Source organism: Macrobrachium nipponense, chromosome 21, assembly GCF_015104395.2.
Source record: "Macrobrachium nipponense isolate FS-2020 chromosome 21, ASM1510439v2, whole genome shotgun sequence".
Taxonomy (NCBI): Eukaryota; Metazoa; Arthropoda; class Malacostraca; order Decapoda; family Palaemonidae; genus Macrobrachium; species Macrobrachium nipponense.
The window spans coordinates 54,846,224-54,862,707 of NC_087212.1; the positions used below are offsets into that span (position 1 = coordinate 54,846,224).

Here is a 16,484-nt window from a genome sequence, read left to right on the forward strand (position 1 = left end):
AGGTATCGTATAAGATCCCGAAGATCTTAATCCTCTGCTATCTCTAATTCCCCTTGTAGAGACAGAGTATAGCCTTTTACTGCGTTCTTTGATAGCAGATATATACAGAGGTGATTCCTCCCTTTGAAAGGAAAGAAAAACCGCTATGAGGTTCACAGAGGTATTGGAAGAGGCCAGTTTCCTCATTCCATCTAGCACGATCTGCAGCAATTCTATTTCTTGGCTATGACTCATGTCATTTACCTTGAAAAATCCTCTCATTCATGTCCACTTCCGGTCAGTCTGCACGTAGACAGACTCAGAGTGAGAGTGGTGTTAAGGTCCATAATAGATACTGATAGAATATCCAGACTCTTGGAAAAGCCTTTCCGAAACATGCTGTGAGAAGAACGTCACCTCCGTGAATCCAACCTCTCGAAGGCCAACATGGGGCAAAAAGCATCATCCTCTCTTCCTCTGACTCCATTAATTATCTTAAAATATCTGTTAAGAATTTAATTTATATATATATATATATATATATATATATTATATATATATATATATATATATATATATATACTATGTGCCAGAACATCTGTACCTCTGTCATGATACCCGGCGCCATCTTATATGTTATTTCCGTTTCTTGGTAGGAAAAAACTCTATAGTTGTAATATAGTCCATTCAGGGAAACAAACTTCTGCCACGAAGAAAACGGTTCCCATTAGACTCATCCATCTCCTCACTGAGCACGCTCCATTCTCTAATAAGGCTATGCTTTCGTAGGCATGAAAGCATTATATAATATAGTGCTCTACCTCGGTAGAATAATCTATAATTCTGTTACATTGCGGTAAACAGCATTGAAAGGTTGTAAGAGATCTTTCTATTGAAAGCTTCTTAGGAAAAACTCAGACAATGTTATTCATGCTTGCCTACAAATCCCCTCAATTCAAGGCTAAGTCCGTGATTGTAAGGGAGAGAAATGTACTGTCAGTCAATGTCGAAGGAGAGAGAGATGTAACCAACCGACTATGACCGAGAACCAGATGGTACTGTATTGGCTTACAGAGACAGCAGTCTTCTCTCGCTGTCTCAGTACATTCTTCCTGAGTTGCCAGTTATTCCATTCAATGAAGGAATATGGTAAAATTATTCTCGAGCTTAAAGAAGTATTCAATAATGCATATTTAAGCAAAACATCCTTCTTTGAATACAGAAGCTGAGTCGGTGTTGTCATAAGAAACCCTTTAAGTGTAATCCTTACCTAGGAAATCCCTGGAAGGACACATGGAATTCAGTTGGCAACCATAGAGTAATTACGGATTGCGCATATGACTTGACCATACAGTATTCCTATACAGAAAATTCTCTACCCCATTCTTTCCTTGCCGAGGCAAGGAGAGAATGGAAAATTTTACTATCTTCGTTCTTTTCGTTAATAGAACGAACTAGTATTATCCAAAGGAGATCCCAAGTGAGAACAGAGGATCGAAGAGAATCTCTTAAGCTTTCTAATCTCTTGGACATAAGACTAAAAGGACAAATTCTATGCGTCTATTACTTGGAAGAGCCTCTAATCAATGAATGAGAGCTCCTCCGAATCTTGTCCAAGAGAGCTATATGCTAAGTATTGAGATCTTTGTGAATGAGAACTAACCCATTAAGATACAAAGAGTATAGGGAATTTAATCCAGGCACTCGTTAAGTCTTCATGATTTCCAAAGAAATCGCGGAAGGGACAGGATTCCAGTTCAGATCTAGGGTTTATGAAAGGAAAAATTGATGTTCCCTTTCCGCAGTCATTCCCTAACGCCGATGAGTATGAATGAAGGAGAGAGTCCACGTTGAGAGGAACTGCCTGTTACAGCAGTCTTCTGAATATTGGAGAAGGGCTTCTCTCAGTACGTATAAGAATCATTCTGACAAAAGCGGCGGCCGCCTGTGCGACATCTTGCGCCTTTGTAGGTCACTCACGTACTGAGTAGAAGAGCCCCTATTCGGTGAAAGACTGGCGGAAAAAGACTCTCTGTTCCTTTGGAAGAGAACTAGAAGTCTTTTCTATTCTCTTGCACGATACAACAGATCTTTCCGATTTCTGAAGTCCCGAAGAGGAAGATCGTTTCCGAGAAGAACTGTTGGAAGGCGACCCCAGCCTGGAGGATTCCGCATGTCTGGAACGTTCCGCTTTGGTGGAAAGTTCTTCGCGCTTGGAAAGTTTCTCTTGTGCGGAGGGTTCCGCGCGCCTGGAAAGTTCCGCGCATCCGGAAAAAGATTCCCGCTTGGAGAGTTCCGAGCGTATGAAAGGCGATCCGCGCCTGGAAAGTTCCGTGCGTCTGGAAGTTTCCGCTTGTGCAGAAGGTTCCGAGCGCTTGCAAAATTCCGAAAATTGTGTGGAATGTTCTGCGCGTTTGGAAAAAGATTCCTGCTTGGAAAATTCCAAGCGCCTGGAAGGCGATTCGTACCTGGAAGCTTCCGCGCTTCTGGAAGGTTCCGTTCTCTTGGAAGGAAACTCGCGCCTGGAACGTTCCATTCTTGTGGAAGGTTCCGTGCGTCTGGAAAAAGATTCCTGATTGGAAAATTTTTCCGCTTGTCTGGAAAGTTCGTAACGTTCAGAATGTTCCGAGCGCCTGGAAGGAAACTCGCGCTTGGAACGTTCCGTTATTGTGGAAGGTTCCGTGCGTCTGGATAGTTCCGAGCGCCTAATAGGCTCCTCACTCTTGGAAGGTGCCACTTGCTCGGAATGATCCATGGAAAGATCCTTCTGTTTGTCCGCTTGATTCTAAGGCTCTTCGCTCTTGGACATTGTTTTCGCTTTGAAGGCTTGCCTTGCGCCTAGAAAGCTCCCTCTCTGTTAATCTCCTCTCCCGGAAAGTTCCTCCTGCCTGGAAAGGGCTTCAGTCCTGCCTGGCGCTCCTCGCCAAGATGGTTCTTCTACGGCTGAAGAAAACCACTCATCTATAGGAGCTAGTTGCTTGGGAGAAGGCGGAACATTCTCAGGAAGCTCGGACACAACTCCACGCTTCATGGAAGAAAGCGAAACAGGAGATCAGACTCTGGTTCTCGCTTGGAGGGAGGAACGTGGCTCGCGCTTGGACTGTTGGAACGCGGCTCGCTGCTGGCTGCTGGAACGTAGCTCGCGCTAGACTGCTGGAACGCGGCTCCCGCTTCTAGCCCAGATGTCACTTGGTGTTCTCTTAACTTTCCGAGAACACGCTAGATCGTCTGAACTCCAAACATGTCCATTCTTTGTCTTTTCGGATGTAAGATGAAGAATCGAATGAAGAGACGCACATTTTTTAAGGATGCCTTTGCAATGGCCCTCCTTGGCAGTCTGGGATGCTCCAGATACTGCCGAGGGGACGCCTGATCGGTGGGGATTCTCCGTAACCTCCTTAAGGCTTTCGACATTCCTTCTCCTCTGGGCTTGGGAGCTTGGAAGAGGACTAGGCCTGGGAGCGAGATGGAGCCGAACAGAACGCACCCTCCACTGCATTGGAAACACTATATTCACTTCTTACCTTTTTTAAGAGCTCGCAATATGAGCTCTCTAGATTTATTCTTCAAATTTTCACAAGATGAATTTGTAGTTTCTGTGAGTGAAGAAGGTGATGAGGATGCAACAACTACTAGTATTGTTAATACTCTAATGGCTCGTTAATACGAGACATAACGCTTCTAAAGGAAGCGTTTTTAGTAATATGCTTTCTGACTTCCTTGAATAGGAAGTTAGAGTGTTTAAATTCCTCAATCAAGCTTTCTTACATGTATTAGTGAATAGATATTAAAGTTTCCCTTTATTGCAAAATATGTGTGTCTACCGACAAATTCGGTAGTTTCACGTAAATTTTTTTTTCTTTGAAAACTCGAAGCTAAATACATTAAAAAGTTACTAAAAGCGTATGCCGAACCAAAGACCCAGTACTTCCCTGCAAAAGACAGCCCAGAAGATCGATGGCGATGAAAAACGAAAATCAAGTCAGGAGGTACCGCAAACGTTGTTTACAATACGGGCGACAGAAAAATTCTGATAGAAAACGGGAATGGTTCCTATTCCTGCCACCCAGTGGCGGGACGGTAGATCACCTGACCTACCTGTAGCATGTGCCGCGAAATTTGAATTTCTGTCGGGACGACGGAGTCTAAAGCTAAGTATATATCTGGCAGGTAAGTTGAATGTATAAAAATATTTTTTTCAAAAAATCACAGCGCGCTTAGTTTTCAAGATTACGAGTTCATTTTTGGCTCCTTTTTTGTCATTGCCTGAAGTTTAGTATGCAACCATCAGAAATGAAAAAAATATCATATATAAATAATGCGATATATGATAGCGCGAAAACAAAATTTCATATATAATTGTATTCAAATCGCGCTGTGAGCAAAACGGTTAAAGCTAACGAGTTAATTTTTTTTCGTTGTATTTTACAGTAAATTGTGATCATTTTGGTTTATAACACATTGTAAAACGATCAAAGGAACACAGAGAAAATATTATCACAAAATGATGCATAAATTTGTAACTTGCGGACGTAAATTTTTTTTTTTCTTCAAAAATTCACCATAAATCTAAATATTGTTCTAGAGACTATCAATTTGTTTCAAAATGACAATTTGTCGAAAATTGCATTTTTCCTAACTATACAAACCTGAGGTCCTTTAACAATAGGAAGTAGCTAGCGGCAGCTGGAACGGTCGTAAGCTTCGAACAAGGGGAGAACGGTAGTTAACTGCTTGTCCGACAGTCGCGCGCCGCGCGACTGGGAGGTAAACAAATCACTTTTGCTTTTGGCCCATGCAAAATACGCAGAGTGAGGGGTGGCATGAGGAGGGACTATATGTAAAGGACCTCAGGTTTGTATAGTTAGGAAAAATGCAATTTTCGACAAATTGTCACTTGTTCCGACACGTAATACAAACCATCGGTCCTTTAACAATAGAGACTCACTTCTTGGTGGGAGGAATCTGAGTCTTTTGATGAACAGACTGGTGTTCGTCCATCCCTGGAATGCCTCCCTGGTCGTAAGAGCGAGGAGGGATCCAAGCCTCTGTCCGATGATCGGGGTGGGGTGTGCACCGCAGGATCAATGGTCAGACCTCTGGGGGTGGGCCGAGTACTAAGAGAGAGGCAAGCGTATCCCTTCGTACCAGCAAGCAAGAACTTGTTCCTGTTTGCAAGAGGCATAAAGTATGGGTTGTCTCAAGCTGGCATCCACTTCCTCCCCCTTGTTGGAGGAAGTGGTGGATATACGCTCCTATCCCTAGTGAAAGGGATAGGATGGGGCTCTGTTGAGTAGCTCACCTGCATCTTGTCCTTATCCAGCAGGGTGACGACCGTGTCCCTCTAACCACAGGTAGAGGAGAAGAAAAAGATGGGAAGAGGAGCCAGTCACACTCTCATTCACTCATCCATTCTTACGGTCACACCAGGACTCGATGCTGTTCAGCCTGCGAGGGTCTGGGTTCGCTACACAACGGGTTGAGCAGCCACCACGGGTCCCAAGGAAAAAGATCCAAGGACCTGTGGGCAATATCCCGAAGGTAGAAGGAAGGGCATGTGGTCTGGTTGGACCCAGACCCCCCCGCCCCCTTTTCCTTCAGTACCTGCGCCCACGGAGAAGTTCTTGCGGACAAGGCAGCATCTCCTTCGCATCGAAGGCGGTGAAGTCCATTAGGGAGGGGATTGTGAACGACTCGAACCAATCGTCAGGGACCGAAGGGTTCTGAGTCTTCGCTACGAAGTTCGGTACGAAATCGAGCGTCACGGATCCCCATCCCTGGATGCTTGACTTCGCAGGAGAAGTCATGCAGTTCCTCAGAGGAAAAAGAAGGAAATATTCGCATGACCTATCCCTCTTCGCTACTTCGGTGATGTCCAGTACCCATACTAGTCTGTCCGTTTGCCACGAAGTCTCTCGCATCCTCCTATCCCCATGCAGCGAAGTTCTCGGTAGTGGATAGGACACCGACACTCCATGGTGGGTGTCGATGGTATGGGTACTGTGACAAGCTATTAAAACGAAGTAATGATTGCTCTGTAACAACCGAACCAAGTCAACAGCGTAGTTCGTAACTGACTCGGGCGCTCTGACAGCTGCCGACTGACTGCGTTCGGTAGGAGGCAAGTTGTCCAAGCATCCGAGTAAGTCACGTGACCTTCGCCTTTAAAGGGTTATGCCGAGAGACCAAACAAATAATGTATTTGTTTGTCACCAATGCCGGACAGCGAGGTGATGATTCTCTTAAGGCATGTGCCCAACAGGCGAAAGTCAATTGCCTTCTAGAGACCGAGGTCCCTGAAGGCAAAACATCTCATAGTTGTTGAATCTCAGCTAAGGAGAAACAACCACTATGTAACCGTTGAAGACGAAGGTAGATATTGAATGCAACCTACGTCTTCACAGACGAATTCGAGAGAAGGATTCTCAAAGATTCATAACCTGTGCTTACAAATGACTGAAAACGCTAACCGCTATTTCATTGCTGTCCGGTGGAGAAGTCGTAGGTTGCAATGAAAGCAGAGCGTTCTTCAGTAATGAAAACACAGGTGAAAGCCCGCCTGAAGAACTGCTTCTCATGGGCTGAACATTTGGAAGTAGAGCTGTCAGTCGGAGAGTAGGCGAGGTCTTCTGACACATCTTGTAATTCGGGTTGAACAATGAACAATTGTACACCTACGAATACGAGATATTTGAAGACAAACTCAGAGTCTGCAAAATCATTCGCATTATCGCAGTGCGATGCAGCGGGAGATTTGTACAGACTTCTGTTACCGTGCGGTAAACAGAAAGATGAAAGAGTCCAAGAGGCGATGGAATCTAGCGTCACAGCAGTAGATGGTCCTTCATTATTGCGAGAATCCCCGTTAATCAGAGACCTAAGTCCATGATTGTTGGGCAGAGATACGGTTCGGTAGTCAATCAAAGCAGGGGAGAGAGAGACATAACTGACCGTGCATCTCGGAGGCCCAGCTGATACTGAGCTGCTATCAGGCAGTTCAATATGCAGTAGTTGAGCCTGAGCTCTCGCTGACTCGTCATCCTGAGTTGCCAGGTAATCCATTATTCCACGAAGGAATGCGTTCGGCTAGAACTACTGAGCATAAAATATATGCTCGAGCAATTATATTTAGGCGAAACGAATTTCGGTAAATATAAAAGTTGAAATGGTGTTGTCGTGACAAAACCATAAGTATATAAAATTGAAACTGAAAACTCCTGGGAGGTTGCAGGCAACCCCGAGTTGCAGTTCAATTAGAATACTTCTCTTCTAAGTCGCAATCCGTAGATTAACTAGGATATGCGCCTACCCCTCGGACAATTCAACTGCTTAGTAGAAATTATGTCGCGAGGTTAATACGTATATATTTGTAGGATTCTGAACACGATCTCCATCCTAAATTCTTTCCTTCAAGAAAACAAAATAAGGATTGGAGATCGACCACCTTCAATCTCTATCAAAGAGAGTGAAGGAGAAGTCTTCCTCGAAGGAAAGTTTCAATGGTGAACAGAATACTAAGACGATAGTTCAAGCCAAACTGGATATTCCCATCCGATCTTCTCTATTCCAGGTTGGTCGCCTACTGTGAGATAGTTTCTTTCAGCAGCAGTCTTCTTCCCAATGCTAGAAATTCCAGGAATTCGAGCATAGGCGAGGTTCCCGATTATCGTGTAACATATCGGGATTCTCGTCTCGCTCACTTTGGACCGTGGTCTCGCCTAAGTGTTTGGAGATCGTAAAAAACTCGAACACTCTGAATGCGCTAGAAATTTCCGTAGAATTCTAAGCAGTCTGCGAAACCCCCACCGAATTCGTCAAACGATATCGGCTGGTGGTGGTCCCTCAATTCCCGTAGAAAATCGAGAATGGGGCAGGATCCCTCCTCAATGACCGGGGCTTATGTCAGGTAGGAACCCGAAGGTACCCCCCGGTAGCGCAGTCCCCAACGTGGGATCCTACAGAGAAAATCTCTGTAGGATCCCTCCCCTTTCCCTCGTAGCCGTAAGGAGAGAGGAATGGGGGAGGAATTGGATACTCGCGCTCGACTTCCCAGTTGGAACTAGCAGTTGGAGAGAGTAGGAGCAGCCATCGCCTTGCGGCGATGGCCTCTCAGAGTCCTGGGAAAACGTATCGTCAGGAGAAAACGTTTTCCCGCGGAGGGTTACGAACTCTCACTGTAGGTAAGGGTCTGCCGCACTGTGAAAGCGTCGTCTGGGTGGGCTGATCGACACCTGACAGGAGAGAGCCGATACCGTCCTCCGACTCATTCCAGTCCTCGTCGAGGTCGAAACCTCTCAGGAGGACCGAAGGAGTATTTAAATACGGTGTCCATAGAAACGCGCTGTCGCAGTAGAGGAGGTGAAAGTAGCTTGATCGACCGGCCAGAACTGAGAGAGCCTTCTTGTGCGGAGACGAGAGACTCTGGTTCGAGACAGAATCGGCAAGCTCCGATCGCGACAGACCCACCGTCGGTTTGGGTTCCCTCTCGGGCCCCAAAACGACTCGAGCAGAGACGTGCGTTCTGCTGGTGGGAGCGGCAATCCTTCCGCAAGGTCATTATGCTGACGAATCAGCTTAATGACTTCTGCAAAATTCCTCTGTATCTCGGGAGTAACCGCGTCTTGCGGAGTAGGACCGTCCAGTCCTCCAGCAAGAACAGATCCCGAGATACTCCTCCTTCAGAAGGAGGAACAGCGGCAGACCCCTGACGGTCGCCTCCAGCTACTTGCGCGTATAGGTCCTGGTCGGTCCTAGAACCGTGCCTGGTCCATACGGCGTCATAGCGGGATCGCGAGCGGCGCACCTCTTGCGATCACTCCTAGGTACCTCGCTCCTCCCGGTATAGCCTGAGGAGGTTGAAGGTACAGGAGAGGCAGACCTGACGCTCCCCCCTAGCTCGCTGGCAGGACCAGCGTGCTTGGAGGGCTGCTGCTGATCGTCAACCCGCGGTGGCGATCGAGCAGCAGGCCTAGCCTTGCCGCTCGCCTGGGGCGAGAGGCTCGGCTGAGAACGTCGACGCTGATCTCTAGCGTCAGGCGAGCTGTTTTGCTGGTTTACCGTCTCCCGCCCCGGTCCCGATGGGAGCGGCGTCAGGTGACCTGCTAGGCTCGCTGTCGCGGTGAGACCGGCGAGCGTCCTCTCGGCGCGTCGAGCCGCTGGTACCAGCCGTGGCTGGTACCGACGGCCGCGGGACCCCACCTTCTCGCCTCAACCCGTGGCTGGTCAGCGACCGTCACGTCAACCCGAGCAGCCAGCTGGTCGCTGCGAGAGCGTCCACTGGCCTGGCGAGAGTCGTCTGCACGACTCTCGCCAGTCTTCTGCTCCGCGCTTCGGTCTTGACGGCGAGCGAGCTTGGGCGTCAAGACTTTGGCTGGACGGTCTCCCGCGGGAGACCGTCCACTCAGTACTTCTCGCTAACGAGAAGCCGAGGCGGATCCTGGTTTAGCGGCAGAACCGCTAGAACCAGGCGAGGAAGTGCCAGCCGAAGCTGGTACTTCCTCTGGTCCCCCGTCTTCTTCTCCTTGGTAGAAGAAGAGACGGGCCCTGTTCCCGAGGGAGCAGGAGGACCAGCAGAAGAGCTCCCCGAATCGCCGGAGCGAGACGGGCCCTTAGAAGGTCCCGAAGGAGCCTTCTTAGGGGGGAAAACCCGGGTTACCAGCTGGTCGCTGCAAGAGCGGCCGCTGGCCTGGCGAGAGTCACCTGAGCGGCTCTCACCAGCCTTCTGCTCCGTGCCGCGTCTTGGCGCCGAGCGAACTCTGGCGCCGAAACTTGGCTGCACAGTCTCCCAGAGGGGAGAACGTACACTCGGGATCTCTCGCGAACGAGAGACCGAGCCGGAACCTGGCGTAGCGGCATCGCCGCTAGCACCAGGCGAGGAAGTACCAGAGCTAACCGATACTCCTCTGGTCCCCGTCTATCTCTTCCTTACGGAAGGGGAGACGGGCCCCGCTCCTGAAGGAGCAGGAGGACCAGCAGAAGGACCCCCCGTCCCACCGGGGTGGGACGGGCCCTTAGAAGTTCCCGAAGGAGACTTCTTAGGGGGGAAGGCAGCCTTCTTCTTCTTCGGCTTATGGGCCTTAGAAGTCGAAGGGGAAGAGGCAGCAGCAGACGATGAAGACGAAGATACAGCTTCCTCTTCTTCCTCTCCTCGTCAGCTCACGCAGGACAGTCGTCAGGTCCTCCATCCAGGCCGGAGCCGGGGCTATTGCCGAAGCAACACGGCCCGACTGCACCTGTCCGGAAGGACCTGGGACTGGGGAAGACACACCGTGGGCAGGACCAGCATGGACAGGCTCAGGAACAGCAACCAGCTCAGGAGCGGCAGGAACAGCGGCAGCGGTAGACCCAGAAGGGACAGCCAAGCCAACAGCGGGAATCACATCAGCAGCGGGAATCACATCAGTGGCAGGTATGGCAGGCCCAGCGATCGCCTCGTAGAATCATCGGCAGCCAAGCGGAACCTGGGTACTGGCGGCCGGTCCAGGGGCGAGCTGCTGGAACAGTGGAAGTCTGGGGCAGGTAACACGAAGAAAACAGGCGGCAGCGGCCCACCCCCCCTCGGTACGGCGGCGGCCCTAGTAGCGGCAGACGGCGTCACCGACACAGCATGGGGAGTGTAGACCAGGAGGGGGGGGGAGCAGCATAAGCGGCCGTGGTAGTAGTGGAGACCGACCCCAGACCTCGCTAGACGCTGCAGCAGCCCGTGGATGCTACACGCCCTGCCGCGCGGTGGTCCATACCTGTCCAAGGTCGTCTCCCACGGATGTAGCACCTGCGGTAGCATAGATAGATTAGTAAGAGGGGTTCCCTCACGCACGGGGGGAACGACATGCCCCACCCCGAACGCAAGGAAGACCCCAAATACAAAAATACAACGAAGAAGTTGAGCGGGGGCAGGAAGGAAGACGAAGAATCGGATACCAAGGGAGTCGCGGGAGAGCTTTCCGACGACTTCCTGGCAGACCTTCGCTTCCCCTACCCCCGCACAGCAGTGAAAAGTAATATGAAAATGAAACAGAATACTGCCCTTGCGATTCACTTCATAGAACTTAAGGGGAAAAGATCAATTCCCGGGTAAGAACGGAAACTTGATCCAAATAATATGATGCTATCATAAAATATATGAAAATGAAACAGAATACTGCACTTGCGATTTCACTTCACAGAAAATAATCGTAAGGATCAATTCCCGGGTAAGAGCGAAAATTGATCCAAATTAAATTTATGCAAATAAATAAATGAAAATGAAAAGAATACTGCATTGCGAATCCACTTTCATTGCATTTTATCATACAAAATAAAAGGCTCGTGCCGAGCGCAATCACGCTCTCGGTAACGAACGCACAGGGCAAAAATATAATGAAAAAAGTACTTACATTTTTCAATTACACACTTTCGCCCAAAATACATGACTCGGCGCGAGCGCGCCCACCCTCGGCACCGAGACATAATTCAATGGGTTCAATTCATGAAAAGAGAGGAAATCGCTGCATCTACGGCGATAACTCCATGTTGGTTCATAATTAAGTAATGAAAATGAAAACAGTGTACTTACAGTTTCATTTCAAGTCAAACAAACCATTAGTAGAAAACACAATACAAAACAAAGCATACGACGATGAAGCGGGCAGAGAGCGATGACGAACACGTTCCTTAACACCCGCGGCCGAAAGCAAAAGTGATTTGTTTACCTCCCAGTCGTGCGGCGCGCGACTGTCGGACAAGCAGTTAACTACCGTTCTCCCCTTGTTCGAAGCTTACGACCGTTCCAGCTGCCGCTAGCTACTTCCTATTGTTAAAGGACCGATGGTTTGTATTACGTGTCGGAACAAATGAAGATAAATGATTGAATATTACTATACTGTAAGAGATTTAGCTTACATTGTAGTTTTCAACCATTTCGGATGAGTTAAATTTGACCGAATGTCAATTTTTTTATATATTTTTTTTATATGCAAATATTTTCAAAAATGAGAAAAGCTACAACCTTCATTATTTTTAGTTGTATTCAACATAAAATGGCGCACATTTTCATATATAAAACTCTAAGAAACGCCTAATATGAAACAGAGCAAATATTCCGAGAATGCGACATACACATTTTGGAGATTTGCGGCGGAGAATCGCGCGCGGAGGGAAGGAAAGTTTTTTTTTTTTTAATTCACCCATAAATCTAAATATTGTGCTCTAGACTTCGAATTTGTTTCAAAATGAAGATAAATGACTGAATATTACTAGACTGTAAGAGTTTTAGCTTACAATTGCGTTTTTCAACCATTTCGGTCGAGTCAAATTAGACCGAACTGTGGTTTTTTTTTCTATTTATCGTGATTTATATGCAAATATTTTGAAAATGAGAAAAGCTACAACCTTCAATTATTTTTTGTTGTATTTTACATAAAATTGCACACATTTTCATATATAAAACTCTATGAAATGCCTAATATGAAATGAAGCAAATATTCCGAGAATGCGATGTAACGCATTTCGGAGGATTTGCGGCGGAGAATCCGCGCGGACGGAGGAAGGAAATTTTTTTGATTTTTTTTTTTTAAATTCACCATACATCTAAATATTGTGCTAGAGACTTCGAATTTGTTTCAAATGAAGATAAATGACTGAATATTACTAGACTGTAAGAATTTTAGCTTACAATTGCATTTTCGACCATTCGGTAGTGTCAAAGTTGACCGAACGTGGTTTTTTTCTATTAATCATGATTTATATGCAAATATTTCAAAAATTAGAAAAGCTACAACCTTCAATTTTTTGTTGTTGTATTCTACATAAAATTGCGCACATTTTCATATATAAAACTTTGTGTAATGGCTAATTTAAAATGGTGCAAAAACATTACGACAATCGCACGTATGATTTTTGTTCGGAGAGTTACCGCCGCGGACGTAAGGAAAAACATTTTTTTTTTTTTATAAATTTACCATAAATCGAAAATTGTGCTAGAGACTTCCAATTTGTTGCAAAAGAAGGTAAATGATTGAATATTACTAGAATATAAGTTTTAGCTTACAATTGCGTTTTTCGACCATTTCGGTAGTCAAAATTGACCGAAAGTTGAAATTTTGGCACTTATTGTTATTTATATGAAAATATTTTAAAACTGATAAAAGCTACAACCATGGGTTGTCTTTAGTTGTATTGTGCATGAAATTGCGCACATTTCCATATATATAAAACTTTATGTAAAGGGGGGGTAATTTAAAATGGTGCAAACATTACGACAATCGCACGTATGATTTTTTCGGAAGAGTTACCGCGCGGATGTAAGGAAAAAGTATTTTTCATAAATTCACCATAAATCAAAATATTGTGCTAGAGACTTCCAATTTGTTGCAAAATGAAGGTAAATGATTGAATATTACTAAAATATAATAGTTTTAGCTTACAATTGCGTTTTTTTACCATTTCGGTAGAGTCAAAGTTGGCACTTATCGTTATTTATAAGAAAATATTTCAAAACTGATAAAAGCTACAATCATGAGTATTTTTTTTTTTTTGTATTCTACATGAAATTGCACACTTTTTCATATATAATACGTACTCCATGTAAAGGCTAATTTAAAATGGTGCAAAAATTATGTCAAAGTGACGAAATAATTTCTGAGGATGTGTCACTGATACTTTTTAGTGAGATAAGAAAGAAATTCGCCCTTGCGCGTCTGCATAACGATTGTAAACAAAACAACACCTTGATCCGTGAACTCCAAGCATCCCCCAAGGCGCGTGATTCAAAAGTTTTCGGCTGGTAGGCCTATAAGTATTTTTCCGCGAATTTTTAAAAAACTTTTCTATGTAGACGTAAAATACGTCCAATAGGCATTTAAGGGTTAATCAAAAAACAAGGACAAACCTTTGTTTAGTATTAATATCAAACACCGTATATGCATAATTATTTAACACACAAAAAATAAACCAAAGGGATCCCACCAGGAAAAAAGATCAACGACCAATCAGCCGGAGCTCACAAACACACATCTTCATCGGAAGATGGCCGAAAGCAAAGTAGAGTGTTTACATCCGGGCAGGCGAGCCTGCCCTACGGTAGTTACTGCCTAACCACCTTATTTAAGAATCAACGGCTGTAATTCCAGCTACGCCGTAAATATATTCCTTATGTTAAAGGACAGCGGGTTTGTATTACGTGTCGGAACAAACCATGAATTATTTTACTGTTTAAACCATTTGTTTTTAAAACCAATTTGGTTAAAATGGCCACCCGCTAAAAATAATTTAAATAAAAAAGTTCTGAACAAAAAGATTTCTTGAGCTGTCAGACACTATCCACAATACATCATCATCATTAAGTACACATACCATTTCAAGGATCTCAAACCGACTACACTACTCCACTGCGATTGTTACTAACAAGACTACTGTACTAATAAACAAACAAACATATAAACAACCAAACAAACAAACAAACAAAAACCAGAAATGAATAAATAAAATTACTGTACCTGGTTGCAATTCCAGAAATATTTCATTATTTTCTTCTGATACTCCTTCCATGTGATATTCATTAAAGAAATGTCCTTGATCTAATTCTGCCCACAAACCCGGAGAGTTCCCAGCAGATACACCAGGTTCATTGATGATAAAATAAATACGATCTTTTGTAATGCGCATGACACAATTTTTAGACATCCTTGCTATGGTGTTTACAATATCTGGAAGAAAAACATAAGTACAGCTATAGTTTTACAAATAAGCTAAATATAATAAGTTTTGAATATAGGAGTATCTTTCATCTCAATCTGGAAACAGTTGTGGTAATTCTTCAGAAGCAATCCGCACTGGATATTAAAATAAATAATCACCTACATGGAAAGAGCATGTGAAAAGCAATATAAAAAGTATAGTCATTATGTGAGAGATTGAACGGGGTGGAATTAAATGAGCTTGATAAGTTTTTACCTCGAATTTTTCCTAACCCTGTCGGGAGAGGTGTTTCCTCTACGGTAATGTTTACTTTTAATGAGCCCTCTAACTTACTTTCTTACGGAAACAAAAAGCAGTTCCAGTTACTCATTATTGGCTGAGAGGTGTGACATCGTTATGACGTCATGGGTTTTTCATAACCAAACCAATTACGAACGACTTTAGTCGAAAACTAAGTTTCACTAGCATTCAGCGGAGTAATAAAGTTAGCTGTCAGTGTCCACTGGTTATCCTTGTTTGACTGAATACTCGAAAAATGAAGCAAAAACTAGCATTTTGTCTTCCTGTAGCTATGGCAGAGGTAGTGGCTGGCCCTTCTGGCATTAATTTTGACAGAGACCTTCGATTTTCCTACCGATTGTTTGCAGTGCAATGTGGTTACGGTGAATTTTATCGTTATTTGCTAGTGGTGGTGGTAAAAGAAGTTGTGATTGAATATGTTCAGAGACATAATTTAAATCTTCAGCCAAAAAAACTGCGAGTGTTGTGGAGCTATTTGTCGGATCGACTACAACAGGAACGCCTTTTTTGGGTGTGATTGCTCTGTAGTGACGAAGGACGTCGGCGTAAGCGATGCGACACCCAAATCTATCTGCCACGGTAAGTAGCCTTACTGTAAACCCTGTGGGTAGCGCGCGCAGCGCAACATTACCTCTTGCCGTACATGCCGTGCTTGCCAAGAATCTTTAAATTTGCGGATAAGGCGCGAAGCGCCGTTCCGCTACGGCCTTACTGACAGCACACATAAATCGATGGTCGCCGATATGTAGTCGCTCCTTACTTTGTTTGTTGTTGTTTTGGTATCGCCGCCATATTGGCTTTGGTGTTCTTCCGCCGATTTCGGTCGGCGGTCGAGTGGGCCCGCGAATCAGTAGGTGCTCCCAATTATTATTATTGCTGCAAAGCACTCCTTTCTGGTTGTTTTACGTAAGAAAATAAGTTAGAGGGCTCATTAAAAGTAAACATTACCGTAGAGGAAACACCTCTCCCGACTTAGGAAAAATTCAAGGTAAAAACTTATCAAGCTCATTTAATTCCACCCCATTCCATCTCTCATATAATGACTATGCTTTTTATATTGCTTTTCACAATGCTCTTTCCATGTAGGTGATTATTTATTTTAATATCCAGTGCGGACTGCTTCTGAAGATTACCACAGTTGTAACATGCTAACGACAGGTTGTCCAAGTGATTAAGATGTAATTGTATTCTTGTTTCACCAATTAAATATAAAGTGAATAAGGCTGATCCACACAATGATGATGGATCCACTGCGGTTTCCCCCTAGTACACAACCTAAAAGATGGTACACAAAATCAAAAGAAAAGGTGGTAAATATTCTAGTCGACGACTGCTCTGAACCAGGCTACAGTTTAACAGTCTTCAGTTTTACTGCCTAGGCTTACCTGAGATTCATAGAAAAATTACTATGACTGGAAAGGGGTAGCTAATGACATCACCTGTTTCCAAGCGAGACTTCAAGCAGTAAGGCAGGTAGATACTATAGGCTACTATGCAATGATGGTTTCTTTGGCAATTAGGTAGATACA

General features: G+C 44.9%; 1 protein-coding gene across 1 annotated transcript in view; it reads right to left on the reverse strand.

The window, feature by feature from the left end:
• LOC135198042 (checkpoint protein HUS1-like) overlaps positions 1–16,484 on the reverse strand; it is a gene marked incomplete in the record, with an annotated part of 273,156 nt that overhangs the window by 254,893 nt on the left and 1,779 nt on the right. Inside the window, 1 exon segment of the mRNA XM_064225422.1 lies at positions 14,454–14,663. Within this exon segment, the coding sequence (XP_064081492.1) occupies positions 14,454–14,663 (210 nt within the window).